The following is a 21,071-nucleotide window of genomic DNA, read 5'->3' as shown; positions in this document are numbered from 1 at the left end:
ACCTTCAAGGCAGGTCTGGCATTGCATTCTATTTTTGGATTACCACACCACTTTGAAGATGCATGTAGAGGCTAAGGTGGTGATTGAATCTGAAATATGTAATTTTGTCCTGAAAATGTTTACTAAATGTCATTACAGTATCAAAGTTTTCAACTGAGTTTCATTGCATTGCAGACAAACAGAATGCTAATTACTTATGCATATATAGAAATCAAGCTCAGGGTTCAAAAAGGGGGAGAGGGAGATTTATAAAAAATACTGTATCTTCAGGTCAGGAAATGCCTTGAGTAACTTAACTTTTTTGTAGCAAAAATGCAAAATGAACACAAGGGATTGTTCAAAGCTAATATTACAATATGTCAAATCATGGGTACTACTAATACCATGTTGGTGCTATTATATCACTTACAAAGCTAATCATTTTTGTTACATCTTGTTCTTGTATGAATTAAATGGAATCCAGTTAGTTGAAAAATGGGAAGAAATGTATTTCCTCAAATTCATTGTAATATCTTCTCTTTCTGTCCAACTTGTGTTTGGACTTCATGTACATATGCTAGGAAGAAAAGGGATAAGAAGTCTATCATGTACGACTAGGTGTCTATATAATTGTCAATTCAAAATTGCCCAAGCACTTCAAGAGCTGATGGCAGCTATGGCTTGTATGCTTCACAGATATCTTTGTCAAAGGCATGATTCTAAGATCAAATGCTATATCATTTCCCCAGCTATTAAAAGTTTATGTATTCAGCTCATTAACTCATATCATATGAAGTCAGTCTAGGTTAAAAATCCCTAGTTAGCTGTCTCCTGATCTTTATTCTCAACAATTTAATGGTTTATTGTGAGACTAATGAATGATAATTCTGTCTCTTCAGAATTTTCTTTTTTTAAAAATGGAATTAATACCCTCTCCCGGTGTTCTTCTCCTAATGGCTAATGCAAATGAGCAAAACTGCTCTGCATTTTGGAGGATCTAGATCTATGTTGCGGGGTTAAAGCATACACCATCTAGTCTCCAAGGTTCAAATAAAAAACAATGTCCATAGGTCCCACTGCTGTCTTCCTTACTAATTAAAAAAAAAGATTTACCATAACAATGCAACTGGAACCTGTATGTAGAAGAAGACACCATTGCATATGCACCTGCAACATTCATAGAACAGTGCCAGGGATGCAGGTCTTCAAAGATTCTAGTCTAGAACACAATAGGAGATCCACAGAAATGAAACAAGAAAGGGGCAAAATAATAGGATTCGGTCTAGGAATACAAAAACCAACAGGCCAGTAAATAATCAAGACTCGGAAGGAATATAGAAAAGGTAGTATGTTCTGTGGAAGGATGCATAGCAACTGCAAAGGCTTATAGACACATATACTTTCAGGAAAATAGACTCTTGTGCAATTTTAATACACAACAGTGTATTTTCCCACACACGGGAAAATATATGTGTAGGCAATATGCAGTATATGAAGCAGCTCAAAGTTCCAAAAGTTTTTCCAGAAAACAACAACCATGTGCCCCCCTTTCCATCCTTTGTTAAACGCTATAGGCCCTCTTCCTTCTCCATGTAAGCACAACATTTTTCAAATCTTTTAGTTGAATGTATATATCGGTCATTGATTTCCCACCCAGGTATAGATCAAGTGGAAGCCCTTTGAGCTCAGATAAAATGAAGTAATCATCTTTCATATGAAAATGAGTTAAGTAAGGGGGGAATGTTATATTTTGTGCCAGTTCCTATAGAAGATGTCCTTTAGCTCTCCTAAGGAACTGTATTTGGAGACTTGAGAACTACAGTGCTCTAGATACCTATTGAAATTCACCTACTATAATAGGTCTCAGAAGATGCAAGTGATTTTATTCTAAAAGTGCTTTGCAAAAGATTTGCAGTGGGCCTGGCCCATGCAGAGCTTGGGTGAGGTCCATGGCAGGAGTCTTGTTAGAAACAAAAAAAGCAGCCAGTCCCTGGCAGTGTCTGCCAGCCAGCTTAGCCTTCTGATGCCAAAGGCAAGCGTACCTGCTCCCCCCCCCCCCCTGCCCTGCATGGGCCTGCAGTGGACCACTGTTGGTTCTTCCCCCTCCTTCAGGCCAGACTTTAAAAGACCCCATACTGCCCACATACTACTGAATGGCATAGTGAGCATACAAGGAAACAGTGAAGTGCTGCTTCTTTGCTGCCTTCCCTGCCACTGAATAGGCTCAGTAGTGGGTTCTTACCAGTGTTCAGTTGCATTCTTCTGGAGTTTTCCTCCACTTGTTTTCTAGCCATATCCTAGCTTGTTTCATTGCTCTCCCCGATGTATACCAGGTGCATACCAAGGAGACGGTTAGGCTACATCAAGCGGGAGAGGGTGCTCATGAGTGATTGTGTAAATGGCCCAGGTCATCTGTGTATTCCACAGATCAACCCGGACTTCAACAGCAGTGCCAGTTATATCAGCCAGAAAATCCCCCCAGAGCCATCTGAAAATCAATTAGTTCCATCAGCTTCCAAGGATGAAACATTCTAATATGTCTCCCAGCTCTGTAGAGCAGGAAAACCACTGAACATCTAAATCTTACCCGGAGGTGATCTGACCATGACAAAGGATAGTTGCTAAAATCGCTCACCCCAGACCACTTTCTTCTATACTGATGGAGATTATAATCACAGAGTATAGGAATAACAGGTTCTGAGATTATATATCACAAGTAGGTGATAGTATTTTAGTGACCTTTCAGAAAGTATTGCAACTTCACAGTGTTTTAGTAATGGATCAGTTGTGCCATTTCTGTCCATTCCAGTTTAATCTGGCTTTTGAAAGATCTCTCTATCATTCTGTTACATTCCAAAAAAAGGAGATAGATTTGCTTAAAACAACAGCACAACCCTCGATAGTACTAAACTCATAAATATGCAAATTACTTTGGTATAATTTGTATCATAATTTGTTTCCAGTTGGTCTCTGTGCATTTTCTAGCTGTCATTCTGTATCAGTTGAATACTTCAATGAGTAGGGAGTGAAAATTAATTACCATAAACAGCATATTATAACATTTAAGCCTGTGGTGTATTTAGTTTCCATTGAAGAGGAACTGAAATATTGGAAGCTTTCAGCACTATTTAAACAGACACAAAGTTTGTGCTGTAAAAATGTATGGTTTGTTATGAATTTGTTGCAGCAATATATCCAAGCTGTCTTTGTGAGATTGCAGATGGAATGTGTTTTTAACCCCAACCCCTAGTTCTAGTGTATAATCTCCAGGGTAGCGTGGGATGCTTGGGAAGATTGCTCAGTGTGGCTGCAGAAGTAGGAAGTCTATATATATATTTTCAAACACACATAATTTTGAGCATTTTTACCAACATGTGCCAATTGTGCTCTTTCATGAATTTACAAGCTGAAAAAAAATCATGCAAGAGGTGAATATTTACACACTAAGCATTTTTACATTTAAATTTAAATTTTTAAAAACAAATTTTAATTTATTTTTAAAAATGTACCTTTGATGCCAGGGTCAGTTAACTTAGTTTATACCAGGCATAGGCAAACTCGGCCCTCCAGATGTTTTGGGACTACAACTTCCATCATCCCTAGCTAACAGGACCAGTGGTCAAGGATGATGGGAATTGTAGTCTCAAAACATCTGGAGGGCCAAGTTTGCCTATGCCTGGTTTATACTTTGGTATCCTGGGTAAGTTTTAATTACTCCATCAAGCTATTGTGTAAGAGACATGTAATCACCCTGAATCACAGACTGATATGGCAGCTGCCACAGAAAGTTGCATTATTGAGGCTTTGAGGGAGTAGGGCAGTAGTTAAGAACTAGTGCATTTTGGGGTGTGTGAGGAGAGGCAGTACACACAATGCTCCTTCTGGGGTAGTTTGTCCACCTCTGGTCCTCACTCTGCACTCAGCTCTCACCTGTGGCTCCTAGAAGCTGTCAGCATGTGACAGCAGCTTTGACGGACCAGCTAAACCAGGTAAGGGTAGCTGATGGGTCTCAAAACCTTAGTTTGAGTGTGGTTATGACAACACCAAGGTCACAGGTTCGATCCCTATATGGGACAGCTGCATATTGTTGCATTGCAGGGGGTTGAACTAGATGATCCTCAGGGTCCTTTCCAACTCTACAATTCTATGATTCTCCTGCATGTGAAGACAGCTAAATCTGGTAGATTAAGCCAATGAGAACAAAAGTGGATCCAGTTGTGAAGAAGGCAGTGTCTGCTGCAGAGGGTAGTGAGGGGCAAATGGGGCTTATCAAACTGAAAAGGTAGCCCTTCTAGGAGAAGATAAACTCTTGCCATAAGAGACATTTGCTGCCTTGTGGGATATCTTTGGGAGAAGCCTACATAAATTCAGAGTGGAGTCCCTAAAACGGCTGGATGGCACCTTGTATGCTTCTTTCCAGCAGCTCCTGCAGCTAAGCTGGTGCCAAACATATCGCTCTGCTTTCCTTTAGACCACATCAGTGAGACCGGGGTGGGGGGTGGGGCGGGGGGGTGGTCTTGTTCTCTAGGCAGCCCAGGACCTCCATACACACTGATCAGGCTTGCACCCTGGGGAGGTCCCTATGATGCTGTTAACTCACTCCATTGTCTCTTGAGACAGGAGGATGTCAACAATAACAACAGTGCATTCTGAGTGTTCAGAACATGAAAATATAGAGCTCAATTGCAGGTTTATAAGCCTGATATGAGTTAGAAAAGCTTAAGCTAAATCTCCACTTAATCTGACCTTTCTGACTTTGGGTGTGCCATTAAAAGTACTCATTTATATCCTAATAGGAAGTATATTTTTTGAAAATAAAACCAATCAACAGAAGAATGGGTTCTAGAGAAGCGCAGCTGAATAAGAATTTGTGGCAAACAAGAGTAGTTAGTAATAGAAATGAAACTTCTGTAGCTTCTTTTAAAAGGAATGAATTTAGTAACAATGATCCTGAGTAGCAGACTTAAATAGCTGTTTTCCCTCTTGATAACTATGAAGCTATGCTGATTTACACAGATGGCTTCCTGTTCTCACTGAATACAGCAGTGATGGTAGGTTTCAACATATTTGGACTGAATCGTTTAGGACAAATGTAACAAGTTACAGTGCAATCCATAAAACTATTATTTAAGTGAAAATGCTGTGTTTTGTAGCCTTTGTAAAAATTTAACTGTGATGGCAAGTTTATATCTGAACAACTGTTAGGCAGGCTGTGTATATATTTTCTGACTGTTACCAAATGTTCTTTTTAATAGCCGTCTTAAAACTCCACTAGCTGTTAGTTTTGCCTTCAAGGAAACTGTTTGACAGACATGTTACAAATGTCCCCCCCCCCCCGGCTGAATTTTGAGAAGTTTTATATCGAGCCAGAGTGCTCTAGCTGGAGAAGGTCACTGACCAGCATAACATGTCATATGGGCTTTCAAAACCATTACTCAAGCCTTTTTGTGGCACGGTCACAGAGGGTAGTGATTTCTCATATAATTGATTTTCTTTTTTGGCAGACTGTTGATTGCTCAGAAGTAAATAGCTACAAGTTCACACAAAGTTTATTAACAAAAAGTTAATCAGGGAAGCCCAGTACTTTAAACATTCAGCTGAGCATTGGTCTACTGAACTACGACATCACATTTAAAAATAATAATATACAGCTTACTTTTATTATTCCTGCAGTTCATTTGCAGAAGTTGCAAGTTGAATAGCACTTAAACTCTTTCAAATGGTGGTGGCTGGTTCTGCCCCACCCCCTTTGGAATACAATTTTTTAAAAAGCTCAGGTCTTTTTGAATGGATGAGTTTCTGGGAACCATATAAGCTACTTTTGAATGGGGTACATGTGGAATGGGATGGAATGGAATGGGCAACGCCATCAGGGAGGTCTTCTGTAAAGTGCAGTGAATGTATTGTAGCTACTCCTGTATCTTGGAATGGGCCCCAAACACTTGGTATCCATTATACTGATGATGTATTACAACAGAACATGATGACATCCTTCATTGTAGAATTTGGTCTAGAGCTGTTCACAAATGACTCTTGAAATTCTCCACCCTGTTTGTGGACAGAGAAATTGGGGGGACCATTTCACCATTTTTTCAGGGAGATGAGAAATTCTCTAACAGTTTTTTTTGGATGTAAATTAGCAATGGAAATAGCACAGCTTCTTTCCCTAAGTTTCTGGCTCCACCACTCCTCCTCCTCCTTTTCTTCTTCTTTAGGTGGCAATGGCAGCAATTGTGTTGAGTCATGATTTTGCATGCTCTACAGTGCCCTGGGCATCCTAGGGCATTGGCTGGGGTATGGTGGATGGCAATCTTCACAAATATTTTGACAGAATTCTTCAAAGCGTGTTTTTTTTCTAGGTGTGTGTATGCGTGTGAGAGAGAGAGAGAGAGAGAGAGAGAGAGAGAGAATTCATTTTCTGAGAAGTATTCACTCAGCTTGGTCTCCAGGAACATATTTCACAAGTTATCCATGTGTGCATTTCACATATACTATGGCCAGTGAAATTTCTTCCACATTCAAACCACAGTTTATTGTCATACATGTTCAATATCAGGCTTTTTTATTCACAGTAAGTACTGGCAGAACAGTGCTATGCCATGCTCTAAACCTAAGACAGGAATTTGGAAAATGAAAAAAAACCCAAACCTAGTCTTTAATAATACCAATTTCAGGTCTTCCAATTTCTACCCATGAACCGCTATTATTAAAGGACTAGCACTAGTGTCCTTTGCATATTATGGCCTGGGAAGTACTTGTTATGTGGTCAAATTGTCACAACAATACAGATTAGTAGCCCACCAAATAAAAAGGTCAGAGCTAATAGCTGGTATCAGAACACCTTTTATCATATGGCTCTCCCCAGTCCCTGGGATTAGTGAAGTTCTCTTTCATATTCACTGCAAAGGAACAAGATTCCTCACCCTTTTCTATTTCTGCACCCACACTGTGGGACATACGCCTAAAGGAAAACTGCTGGACACTTCCCTTTTGACATTTTGCCAGCATCTTTTTAAAAAATTGCTTTAAAAAGCTTTCTTTGATGGATCGCTGCTGAGATTACCATCTTGGAATGTTATTGTTTACTTCTGTTACTATTACAATTGATTTTTTTTTTTTTTGAAGTCCAAGAAACTGACACAGAAAGAGCTTAGGAGAGGCAGGAACGTTGAAGAAATGAAGCTAACACAAGATTGTAAAAGCTGCAAAGCACACTAGGAGCCAAGAGCTGGAGTGAAACAGTAACACCAAAGTGCTCAATACATTCAGGAACTGATTAAATTTCTGGTGAAATATTGCTATTTGTATAGGCAAAGCCCAGATGATCATGAGTGAAAGGGTGAGTCAAGGAGAATGTAATCTAGAAACATGCCCTTTATAGAAGCCTTCTTTAGGGTGCTTATGCTCTGGCCAGCATAGGGAGGGGAGAGGGTTTATAGCTGGCTGGGGTATGCAGTAGAGGCCCCGTTCTGGGTCTTCTTTGTGGAGCTTCAGCCAGGCAAGGAAGTAGGGGTGGAGTTGGCTGGCTGGTAGCAGCAGGAGATACCAGGTAATGCTGAGGGGAAGAAATGGCTGAAAGGGCCTAACAAGTGTGCTCATGACCATATCTACTCAGAAGTAGGACTTGTTGAATTCAGTGGGCCTTACTTCTGTGTAAAATGATATAGGAGTATGCCTCTGTATACCAGTTGCTGGAATTACAAATGGAGAGAGCACTGTTGCTGCAATAGAGGATTGCCATATCAGTCAAAATTTGTTTTACTCTAAAGGGGTAGAGCAAGAGGGAGGAGGAATGTGTTGGTAAATTTGGTCTGGTTCAAGGAAAATGTAGGTTTATAAAAGAAGAGTTCCCTGGATAGCAAATGTTGCTTTGCCTTACATCAGGACCCTAAATATTTCAGAATTCATAGACAAATGTGAACAAATTCCATCACCAGTGACAACTGCCACTCAAGATTTGGTGCTCAGCTATGTCCCCCAATGGAAAAAGCAGTTCACAAAAATACTGTGCAAATTTCAGAGAGATTGGGGTGGGTGACAGGGAGCTTTCACCACTTTTGTAGAAAGGTGAAGCCACCTTTCTGTATCAGGCATGGAGAGAGAGACCCACTGCTCCTGTCCTTTTCCCAAGTATATTGTCTTTATCTGGTTTCTTGGCTTCAGAAAATGAATGTAGTTGTACCTTGGATCCTGAACGTTTTGCTCTCGAATGCCACAAACCTAGAAGTGAGTGTTCCATTTTGCAAATGTTCTTGGGAACCTGAACGTTCGACACAGCTTCTGCGGCTTCTGATTGGCTGCAGGAGCTCCCTGCAGCCAGTCAGAAGCTGCACCATGGTTTCCAAATGTTTTGGAAGTCGAACAGATTCTGTTTGACTTCTGGTGTACAACTGTACTGAAAACAAGCTTGCATGTTCCTCCACTCCTTTTTGAAACCAGAATAACACTAATCAAGCAAACTTGTTATTCTATTTAATTGACATAATTTATTCTGGTCACACGATTTGAACTTGAAAGAATTCATTATTCATACTCTAATATAGCTGTGAGAAACCTTTTCACTTAGTTACTCATATACTTTTTGTAAATTTATTATCACACTGAATTCACAGTAGCTCTTGAGGGGAAAATATTAATAAATGGAGAACATTTGCTACTCCAAGAGAGCAGTTGATGACTACTGTATAACTTAAGGGACCTCTGCACAGCAATCTGTAGTATAAATACTAAAGACTGGAATCTTAATTGCACAAATATTTCTGAGTTGACATGTCATACAATAAGGCATGAATAAAATTTGCATTCCTTGCCTAGGACGGTTAAGAAACTATTGACAAACAGTACATTTGAAATCTGGCAAAGGGCACCAGTTGAGCTAATTAAGAATTGTCTATTCTTGTGGGAGCTATTGAGGGAAAAAAATAAATGTTTCATCTCATAAATACATAACACTCACATAGTAGCTAAAGGAACTGAAGGCAAGGGCTGGAGAAGCAGTCATCTGGTCCTACTGAGTGCACAGTTTCCACACTACTGGGCTAGAAGGACATGCTTTATAAGAACTTCCTTGCTGGAGCAGTCCAAAGTCCATATGGTCTGGCATTAAATACAATAGTGGCCAACCAAATGTTTCAAGATCAGCCTTCACTAACCTGGTGCCTTTCAAATGTTTTGGACTACAATTCCAATCAGCCCCAGCTAGAACTATGTATAACCCATTGCAATATTCTATCCTAGAGGTTACCGGAGCATAGACAGCAGAAGGTGGAACTATCCCTGTCCAGATAGAGGCAAAGATAGGACATCAGCCAAAGCTGATGGAAGGCACTCTGTGCCACTGAGCCCATCCAAGCTTCAAGTGACAGAAGAGGATCCAAAAGCTGTGTATCCAGTCCTTCAGAAGGAGTAACCCCATCAAGAGGGGGAACCTTCCATCCAGTCTAGGGAAATGCCCACTAACAGTGCCCCTGTCTTCTCTGGATTGAGTCTCAGTTTATTGACTCTCATCCAGTCCATTACTGAAACAAGACATCAGTCCAGCACATGCACTACTAAACCTGTAGATGTAGGACCAGAACCACGGCAAAGTGGTGCCACCCACCCCTAACTTGGACAACTGCTCCAGAAGGACACCATCACCGATGGTATTGAAAGCTGCTGAGAGGTCAAGGAGAATCAACAAGGACACATTTCACCTGTCTTTCTCCTGGCAGAGGCCTGGTTGAAAATGAATGGTTTTGCCTACATGTGTATAATGAAGGTACTAGGCAAGCCTCCCTTGGGAGAGCATTTCACAAACCTAATAAATTAATATAAATCACCTTCTAGGTCAGTCTTTGCCTGCCTGGTGTCCTTTCAATGTTTTGGACTACAACAGCCATCACCAAAACTACACCTGCTGTGCTGGGTGGGATTGATGAGGGTTGTAGTTCAAAACAGCTGGAGAGATTTGGACATGTACTGCCTCCCTGTTGCATCATTCTACTAGTGTAGCAATTAACAGGGGCTCTCACACCGGTTTGTAATATTCTATATGAATGTTTCATTTTTTAAAAAATCACTCTAATCAAGCTAAGGAGATCCACATGCGTATCTGAATTAGGAACTACAGACACAAATTAGATCCATATTGAAACAAGCTCCAGCTATCGATGCCATCTATCATCACTGCATTGCATGCACATTCAAATGGTATAGTTCGTCAAATGCAAATACCTTTCAAAGCATTCCAATAAATTCCAGTAGAGGTCTAATAAATTATTATTCATTTTGTTTCCATATGAAGTGTCACAATAAATTTGCTTGTGTGGGGAATGGGGGCAAGGCTTAGAAGCATTATGCAAGATTCATAGCTCTGCATTCTTTAATATAGTTTTGACAGTTCATATTTAGAAGAATAAGAATTAATGTCAGTCATAGAAGCTTTGTCTGGCTTCAAGAATGGAGCTTCCTAACAAGTGTTGCATTGATGGGCCTTGAAGAGAAATTCCAAATATCCTCTTTAACAAATTGTTATTCATAGCATCTTCGTAGCTCCAGACAAAAGTTGAGAGCAGGTTGATGGATCAGGGTGAGAATTGAGTTGCTTGGATTCCATCCCCAAGTCAGTCAGATACCCACTGACATTTTACACATTAAAAATAGCTCTATTCTGGTCTTCCTCCCATTTGAAAGACTTGGACCAGTTTTCTGAAGTCACAGCTGTATCTTCAGGTGTACAAAAACATAATATCAAGAACAGTTACGTAGCTCAGTCTGTAAAATATAGAATATTTGCTGCTGCTGCGTGGGGGGTTGTCTGGCTTGGGAAGGAGTGTTTAGTTGTCCCTATTCCATTAGATTTGCAGCTTGGTGGTGCTACCCAACTAACTTCTGTGGCCTATAGCATATTTCACCAGGTATAGCTGATGTACCAGCTTTGTACTTTGGTAATCTGATAACATCCTTTATTGCATTTACATTCCCCTCCTTTCCCCAAAAAACTTCAAGATGGCATACATGGTTGTTCCTTCTCCACGTTAATTTCCACAACAACCGTGGAAGGTAGGTTAGGCTAAGAGCCAGCGACTGGCCCAGGGTCACCCAATGAACTTCATGGCTGAGTGGGGAATTGAACCTTAGTCTCCCAGATCCTAGTCCAACACTCTAACCACTTATCTACACTGGCTGTCACTGCCTCTCTTACTGGCTACTCTTACTCTCTTGCTGTGTTATGGGAAGTGCTGTTGGAAAACTACCCAGAAACTTATGTATTAATATGTATGCATGTATTAATATTTGCAAAATTACTCTTCAGAAATGTAGTATTGCATGGGGCCTGGTCCTTTTATAACACACACACACGCACACACAGCGCATAATTTTGCATATAATTGATTGGGCTACTTTTAATAAACTGCACAAGCCACTCACACATAAATGGGCACTCAATGCAAGATGCAGCAATGCTCACTTTGGTATAAATCCAGATACAATGGATTCTTCCTTCATCCTGATTTCAGGTTATTAAAGTTTTCTGCTGGGATTGCTACATACGGTTTGCAAGTGCTGTATACTAAAACACCATGATATTGAACATGTAGAAAAAATGTTACATGTCACTGTTAAAGTTTGCTCTTAAAAGTTAATTTTAAAGGGTGAGTAATTTCCTATTCTCTAGCTACTATAGCAGTTTACAGTATTTCATCATTCTTGGTGGGCAAATATACTACTTGATCACAGTGAAACAAACCCTTGTTAAATGTGAATCACATATTTGTCTTGTTTATTTAAATAATTCATCCCATTTATTTAAATGTTCCATAATCATATTATGCAATCATTATGAAGAGAGCTTACTATTTTTGCAATTCTCTTTCTTTCCCTTTTCTTAACATCTTAGTTTAAAGCCTGCAGGGTCATTAAAACCCATCCATGTGTTCCTTTTACTAATGTGAGTAATCATATTGAAACTTGAAACTTATTTTCAGGAGTTGTTATATGAAGGTTCTTATTTATGCACTGGCACATATATCTCTAATAATGCTTTTGAACATTTCTGAAGGCTCCTTCTGGGTCTTCTAATTCTACTCAGACATAAGCCGGTGCTCAGCACAAGAAGCAGTTCAAATGCTCCACTTTCTGTCATTTGCTGATTTTAATTACAAACTTTTTTCAAACATACAGTAATTATGCCTGTAAGTCAGTGTTAAGCCCTTAGGGACTCAGCTGGTTTTCATAAGAACTGTATAAGAAAACATTGTGCACTTCAAGCAGCAACTGGTAGTTGAAGACTTAGTTTGGTAAGAAGACTTCATGGTAGTAATTTTCTTTTATACATTTGCTAGTTTTACAAAGTAAAAACTGGAATGTACCTGTTTCCAGTGCCAATGATAACATGAATCTGTGTTCTTTATATTCTGTGTTCTTTGTCTCTCTATTCTTTTTTTTTTTTTGACAAATTGCAGATGGAAAGATTTTCTGTGAGTCAAAAACACCTGTAAATGCAGGCGTCTAATAACATGTATTCTATAAACCATATTGAATCTTATCTGATTTCCTCTGTGTCCTATTTAGCAAACTTTGTTCTCGCTACTGTGGAACCAGAATAATTGGTTGAATCAGAAAAATGCAGTCTTGAAAGGAGGTTTACAAATAACATATAAATAGATTCTTCGTGAGCTTGGACTGGAGATTTCACTTATCTTGCTCCGACAAAGTTGGGAGCACTACTTTAACTAAAAGTTTGGGTGAATAACAACTTTTGTACCTGGCATAGAAACTTCCAATAATGTCTTGACTTGAGAGGCCACTACCTTCTTGATCACCTTCTCATGGAAAGGGACACTTATGGCTGTGTTAGTTATTAAGATCTGGGTCCAATCAGTGTTCTTGAGTTGGCACAAAAAGGAGGAAGAAAGCTTGGTATTTGCATAAGTTGTTTAGGTGTCCCTCAAAAGGTTATGTGTCATCAAACATATAATTTAAACATAAGGGATTTTTCTGCTGTAGTGGAAAGTGTTTTCTGCACTTCTCAAACTCCATAGCCAATTAGCCAGCATAGGGAACCCTATTTGTTGACTAAGTTCTTATGTGCATAATTTTCATTTTATTTCTGTGGTTCAACAGTTGGGGATAGATGGATGTCTATTTCTGGTCCATGTGTATTTTGCATCCATAAGCCCATTCCTAAATCTAGTCCATCCTGTTTACATGTCAATCTGCATTTTAAAACAATGTATGAAAATTCACATTTACCGACGTTTTCTCCCCAACAAAACATGCATTTCTGCCTGTATAGTCTCCTAAAACATATTTTATATGCATTTTGACATAAATTAAACATATTCTTATATTCATCTAAACATTTTAATGCATATTTTACATTTTCTGAGCCAAGAACAGTATCCCTAATGGAAAGCGGAAGGATATCTCTAATGCAGGCATCCCCAAACTCAGCCCTCCAAATGTTTTGGGACTACAGTTCCCATCATCCCTGACCACTGGTCCTGTTAGTTAGGGATGATGGGAGTTGTAGTCCCAAAACATCTGGAGGGCCGAGTTTGGGGATGCCTGCTGTAATACATGCATTAGCAACTTAATACAGTTTCCTACATGTGGCACCTTTAAGAGAAACATCTATGAGTCAGAGGTGTGGTCTGGCTGAAGGAGCTGGTTAGAAGAAGAGGAGTTTGGATTTGATATCCCGCCTTTCACTCCCCTTCAGGAGTCTCAAAGCGGCTAACATTCTCCTTTCCCTTCCTCCCCCACAACAAACACTCTGTGAGGTGAGTGGGGCTGAGAGACTTCAAAGAAGTGTGACTGGCCCAAGGTCACCCAGCAGCTGCATGTGGAGGAGCGGGGAGGGACGCGAACCCAGTTCCCCAGATTACGAGACTACCGCTCTTAACCACTACACCACACTGGCTTACTGATCAGTGTAGGCTCCCGGGCCTTATCAAGAATGAAGTTTAATTTGCCATTAACTCAGCTTGTAGAGTTCCTACAAAAGCAGCAGAAGACAATGCAACAACTACATTACAATCTTATGTATTCATCTGGGAAGTGGGGATCAGGTTGGTGTGCTTAATAAATGTTGAATGAAATTGTATAGCATCCCTAAGCAGCGGCAGTGTGTGGTTTAATGTACATGTCTTAATTTTCCATTACAGTGATTTCTTGGTTCATTTTTTTTCTTGTAGCACACATAATTTCAGTTATGTTTTGTAAAATGTGATTGGTCAAAATGTTTACATCTCTGAAATCCTTCATGATATAAACAAAATGTTAGTTGATGCTATAGATACTTTAAATGCAGTATGTCATAATGGAATTAGAGGCTTTTCTATCCTGCTGAAATTTAATTGCGATCAACATTTTAATTTAATAGAATGTAAGCAATTACGCTCTGTTTCAAAGAGTTGTGCTGCTGGCTCTGTGTGCTTAAGTGAGACTTTGGATTTACCACAAGTACCACAACTGTTTCATGGGGTAGCGAAGAGAAAAAAATCCCAGTGCTATACATACCTAAAGGTCCAAGTGCTTCTTCTTGAACTGCACATTAGAGAAAGGGTTAATGCACTGGTCTGATATAGCCATATTCTCATTTCCCCTTGAATTCTTGGAATATGCTACCTCCACAGTATTAAAATTTATTTGCAACAGTTTAATGGTTTAATGCATTTTTTTTTGGTGCTGCTGCTTAATATTCTTTATCGATCTTGAAAAGGAGAGACATTCAATTACTTTCTCTCCAGAAGTATCCTGCTTATTACCCCTTTGTTGCTTAGGTTAATAATGAGTATGTCCAAGCAAGGACTGGAAAACAGAAATCAATTTGTGGCCACAATTCATTTTTGAGAATCTCTAGGGGCTGCCATATTCCTGAACCCTTAACCATGGCTTTTTCTTCCTGCCCAATACAAACTTGGTGATTTTTGCTACACTGTGTTAGTATTATTCTTTGCTCAAAATTTGCCTGTGGAGCCTTCACACAAACCATGGATGCTGCTCCCTTTCTAAACAGCTTTCTTGCCCTACAGATCCATTAGATTAGCTTTTAGAATGACCCACTGGATAATCTTGACCCAACTGATTTCTTAGTTTGTAATCTGTACCATAGTCTTCTGAGTATCCCAGCATAAAATTGTCAGTTGACACGCTCACCACCTTTTCCTTCTATGTACCTCATCTTTCTATCTCTTTATCTCAAATATTTATATCCTGCCTCTTAATCACAAGGCTTCTTCAGATGGCTTACAATACCACAAAACAATCAAGGAAAAATCAAGCAGATAAACACACACAACAAATTCAGTTCAGAAGCATGCACCAGATGCTATTAAAACCAAAGCAAAAAGCAGAAATTTAATCCCCGCCAAATTATTGGGGGGGGGAAGCCTTATGGTTTGGTGAAGGCCCTGACTCTTGTTGCTATCCTCACCTCAGCGGATGGGGCACTGGATAGATACCACTCAAAAGGGGCTGAGTAGTTCAGGAAGTTCATGTAGGTAGTTAGTCCTTCAAGTTCCTGTCCAAATCATTTTCAAGTCATCTATACTTATTCCCAGTACTCAGAATTTACCTTTCTGCTTAATATGCAATTTAGCATAGATTCATCAACCAGGGTTAATAGTCCATTGCCTAATAAAGTGAGTAACACTTTGGTCTGACTTCTGGACAGATAATTTTATTCACGTTTTCTCTTTGTTCTCTTCTAGGTTACACAACAGAATCCTCTGAAGTGATTATAAAAATGAAGACCTCCAGATCATTTCTCTGTCTTGGAACCTACATTTTAAAGGAATATATTTAAATCTCAAGAAGAACCTATTCTCTCACATACCTAAATTTGTTTAATTTTGATGAAAGGACAATGAGCTCCTTTTGTTTTTTGTGTCTCTTCACTCTGTACAGTGAAATCCCACTCTCCTCATTTTGTTCAATGGGAAAAACCTGAAGTCATCATCATCAACTTAAAAAGAAAATTTTGTATGTCCAGATCAAGTATAATGTGCCTCTAATACATTGCCATATTATTTTCAGTAGTTGCCATCTATTTTGGTTAGTCTGATTTTAAATATATATATATATATACTGATTTGACAAAGTTTCTGGATTGCTTGTAGAAAGTGACTTTCATCCATTTGAAATGGCTCCTTACACCAATTCTTTAATGGTACTAATATGAAGCATTGCATTCAACGTTGCATAGCATTGTTATCAAATGACTTGCACAGACAGTGTTTCAAGTGCCAGCGGCCAACTCACAATATTAAAGAGTGTCCTTCTCTGTGCAGAGATAAAAATAAAGTTCTGTTGCACGTGGATAGCAAACAGATGAACTTGCTTGCAGTGCTAGAAGTAAGGACTTATCACAGTGAAAGCTGGACTGGATTGTTTTGCTTGAAGAAAGGAAAACTATGCAGTTTAATGTTTGGATTATTAATAATGATGCTAGTGATGGCATCCTATATACTGACTGGAGCTAAACGTGGCCTCTTGCTGATGCAGCCAGCACTACGATATGGAGCTTTTACTAGCAGTTCAAACTTAATGGACAATGAGAGCCTCTGTGATATGAAAGACCATTACCAAACATCTAAAATGAATATTTCATATGCAAAGGATTATCCAAGCATTAAAGTAATTATTGACACAATTACTACAAACATTGAGTTTATAACTAGACATCTTCCAGACTTAGAAGATTTGAAGAAACAAGAGATGCATGTGAGTATACAAGAGGGAGAACTATTATTGAAAAATGGTAACCTTGACCATTACTCTCTGTAGTATCTATGCAACACCAACACAGTGATGCCATTATAAGCCAATGCACTCTTAAGTTAACACTCACTGAGGAATCAAAGCAGATGCACTTCAGTTTAGGTTAACATTGACATTTAGCAAGGTGTTGGGATTCCCTATCAGTTGTATAGGTGTATATCTCTTCATTCATGCTTTTGATATGACCCAGTAGTAGATATGATTGAGAACAATAGATAGTTTCAGAAGCTGGAACACACATGTTGGAGCCTAGGGAAAGCCACTGTGGTGCTTTCTAACTTTCCTCTGGAAATATGGGAAGATCAGATCAAACAGTGAGGTAGTTACTGTAGCTGGATGATCATAGACATTCTGCTAGTCAGATCAAACCCTTAAATGAAGTGATTTTTATCAATTGTATATACAATAGACTCACGAGTTGCACAGGTCCATTCTGGAGGATTGCGAGTAAAGCCAAAATTGCGTATAGTCAGAAAAATCCCAAAAGTGCCCCAGCGTGACGCTTTCTACCATTCTGAAGCTGGTGTTGCAAGTGGGCCTTGCCCTCCATGAAACCAGGCTTACTGGGTTGTGGGAAGGTCTCATGCAGGCTCTGGGAGATTCCTTGGAATCTCATGAGATTTCCGATGGTCCCATGGAATCTTGAGGGAGCCTCCCAGAGCCTAGTAAGCAAGTATGAGAACTTAAAAGCTCTTTTCATGTCGACAAAGCCCATCACAGAAAGAGATTTTAAGATTTCCTCCTTGCATGCATCTAATTTGTGCAATTGCTGCTATATAAATACCAGACATGAAAACTGGCTTATCACTACATGCTTTCTCATAATTTTACTGGTGTACAGGAAACAGAGATGTGGTTACCACTGCTATTGGTAAATCAGACCTGAAGAGAGTGAACACAGAAAGTTCTAAGAATACTTTATCTAGATAAGTCTAATTCTTCCAAGGAGGTTTCTTATATGCAGTTTGTAGATGCTCAGGAATGTAGAGTGTTAACAGATGTTTGTGAGTATGTGGGAAGAGAAAATTATTGGATGGAGACACGCTTAAAGGTCCATATGAACATTTTGAAGCACAATCTACTCCTTAGACTTTTAGGACTCTAAAATGCTAAAGTAATTCTGAGGGATTTCAGAAAGGTATAGAATTTATGTTAAACAACTAGAAGTCAGTGTTTCTTTACAATGAAAGTGGTACAGTTTTATTAACTAAACTTGAATATTAATTTGATCTGTGTATTTCATCTTCATTTAAACCAGTGTTTCCTAATTATTATTTCCTTGCATGCATATCTTCCAGTTTGCTTAATCTTATTGGACTTGCACATTTCAATAACCTTCAGCCAGGTTTTCCAGTGTTCACAATACCAAGCTGAGATACTCTCTTAGGTGTGACTGTTTAGGTTGACTATTAATATTGGTGAACTATATCCTTCCAGCTTTGTCACGCTGGCCACGTGACCCGGAAGTGTCTGCGGACAGCGCTGGCTCCCGGCCTCTAGAGTGAGATGAGCGCACAACCCTAGAGTCTGTCAAGACTGGCCCGTACGGGCAGGGGTACCTTTACCTTTACCTTTATATCCTTCCTGGGACGCGAGTGGCGCTGTGGGTAAATCCTCAGCGCCTAGGGCTTGCCAATCGCATGGTCAGCAGTTTGAATCCTCGCGGTGGGGTGATCTCCCGTCATTCGGTCCCAGCTCCTGCCCACCTAGCAGTTCAAAAGCACCCCTAAAAGTGCAAGTAAATAAATAGGTACCGCTTTCTAGTGGGAAGGTAAATGGCATTTCCGTGTGCTGCGCTGGTGCCGGCTCGCCAGAACAGCTTCGTCACGCTGGCCACGTGACCTGGAAGTGTCTCCGGACAGCACTGGCCCCCGGCCTCTTAAGTGAGATGGGCGCACAACCCTAGAGTCGGACACGACTGGCCCGTACGGGCAGGGGTACCTTTACCTTTATATCCTTCCTATGCAATATCAAGTGAAGCTCAATATGTACCTCTTTGGTTCACTTAGATAAGTATTGAACTAGTGTTATTGTGAGTGATTGCCTGGGAATTGAAATCCTGGAGACCTGCGGTCAGTCAGTAGAGACAGAACCGAGCTAGATGAAAAAATGGTCTGATTTGGTATAAGGAAGATTCCTATGTTCCCAACCACTCCCTAACATTTCTGAATTAGTTCCATATAAACCACAAGAGTCACTTGGTGATCTCCCAAAGATTTCTGTTATTGCTTTGGCTCTGAAAATTCACCTTGGTTTTCCTTTACCCTATAATCCATCCAGTAAATTAATCTATGACTATTATTGAAGCCATTGGTATACTGTCCAGTAGTATCATAACCCTATACAACATAAACTTGTTTCTTTACTAGGTCCAGTTTTTGCAATAGGATGCTATAGTGGAAGCAACATGAAAGTGACCTGTGTGAAGTCGGACACCCAGGTGGCAGAATGCTTGAAGATACTATAGAACATTATGTGGTGTTTCTTTTACGTTTGTGCAGGGATATGACCATGTTGGAAGAAGTGTGTGAATCGCTGTGCAAACTCATTACAGATATAGCTCAGGGTGACAGTTTCTACAACTGTAGCATCAGGTCTTCTGTTCTCAGTTGCCCATGCTAAAACAAGATGAAAAGCAGAAATGGCAAAAGCAAAATGTGAAAACTGTTGCAAATAGTCTTCAATATGTCTGTTCAGGAACTAAAGACCAGTCTCTCATTAAGAATTCACTCTGCAGTTAACTTACAGGTACAATGAAGTACTGTACAGTGTCTACACAGAAATAAGTCTCTTCATATTTAATGGGGATTACTCCCAGGTAAAAGTAGTACATGATTTCAGCCTAGGCTTCGCTTATGGGCTAGCATTGGAGAAAGCTGTGTGGAAGGCAAAAATTCAACAGATTAAGTGCAAGTATGGGGAAAGATATTCACATTCTAGCTGTCAGACATTTTATCACGCAAAACATATACAAATCTGTGGTCTCTTTTGTGAGTAGGTCAATGTGGCCAATCCATATACAGTATACTGGACCCAGAAAATCCTGTTGGCCCTTCTGATTGTAGTCTAGGGGTGTATGATCTCAATGCAGCATTCAGGTCACTCTGCCGGTCACTCCTACATCTCTCTTCCAGCCCCACGCCCCACCAGTCCTGGTTTGCACCCTTCTTGAATCCCTTTCCCTGCAGGAAATGCATCCTTGAACTTTGATAATGCTGTTTGCTTGTCTGGATGGATGAGAGAGAGAGAGAGAGAGAGAGAGAGAGAGAGAGAGAGAGAGAGAATGTGTATAGAAACTAGCCTACTGTACAATGGTAAAATTCACATTTGTTGCTCCATCTATTTTTGCTTCTAGTACCACCCAGCACTGGCATGTGGGTCCCAGATGCCCTTGAGCTAAAAAAGGTTCCCAACCCCTCATATTTAATAGAGTGGTTGCTATGCAGAAGCTTTTGTAGAGAATTGCTGTGTTATGTAGTGTGTGCTGCTTTTCTCAAATTATTCCTTCTGTTGATGCATTATAATTTTGTTATGCATAGATGAATTCATCTGCTCTAGGAATTAATTTCTTAAAATACAATTCTATCTATGGAAGTCTGCATAGATGCAATATTTAGGTTATAACCATATCACTTCTTTTTGTGTTTAAGAGCTGGGCTTTACAAATATATTCCTCTTCTCTGTCAGCTCTACATATCCTCCTGGTCTTATATCTGTGCAACAGCATAGGCTATCGGAACATTAAAATGTCTGGAATGTGTAAACAATAGGATTATCATAACCGGAAGTGGTACCATGTTCGTTTCCTGCCTTAATGAGAGCTTTTATTCTCTGTTTTGCAGATGTTCTCCGTAATTCCTAACAAGTTTCTTCCAAACAGCAAGAATCCTTGTTGGTATGAAGAATACAAAGGAAACACTACTAGGGATCCTTATGCTACAAACTCATATGCATTGTATTCCAAACGTTTTAGGACAATATTTGATTACCTTAGAAAGGTGTTTTGGAGCCATTTGTATCATTACAAGGAGAAGCACTACCGGCTACGCTGCCTTCCCCATTTCTACATCATAGGCCAGCCAAAGTGCGGAACAACAGACCTTTATGATAGGCTCAGGTTACATCCTGATGTGAGATTCTCAGCAATTAAGGAGCCTCACTGGTGGACAAGGAAAAGGTTTGGTGAGTAAACACACTATCTGACACAGAGTTGTTTTTGCAGAAATGAATTCTTAAATCTTCCTTTGGAAGCAGCATCTCTTCATTTTTAAGTTTCTCCATCCCTACTTAGCAGTAGACCTGATGCTGGAAACCAATAGGTCTAG

The 21,071-nt window shown here is 39.8% G+C and overlaps 1 protein-coding gene across 1 annotated transcript in view; it reads left to right on the top strand.

Moving 5' to 3' along the window:
* Positions 1-21,071, top strand: part of CHST15 (carbohydrate sulfotransferase 15) — a 73,667-nt gene that overhangs the window by 31,613 nt on the left and 20,983 nt on the right. The window contains exons 2-3 of the mRNA XM_028730010.2: positions 15,678-16,689; positions 20,589-20,928. Of these exons, the coding sequence (XP_028585843.1) occupies positions 16,144-16,689; positions 20,589-20,928 (886 nt within the window). The 5' untranslated portion in view covers positions 15,678-16,143. The remainder of the gene's footprint in view (positions 1-15,677; positions 16,690-20,588; positions 20,929-21,071) is intronic.

Source organism: Podarcis muralis, chromosome 6 (genome assembly GCF_964188315.1).
Source record: "Podarcis muralis chromosome 6, rPodMur119.hap1.1, whole genome shotgun sequence".
NCBI lineage: Eukaryota > Metazoa > Chordata > Lepidosauria > Squamata > Lacertidae > Podarcis > Podarcis muralis.
The sequence above is the reverse complement of the archived record's forward strand: the minus strand, read 5'-3'. Positions and strand labels throughout refer to the sequence as shown.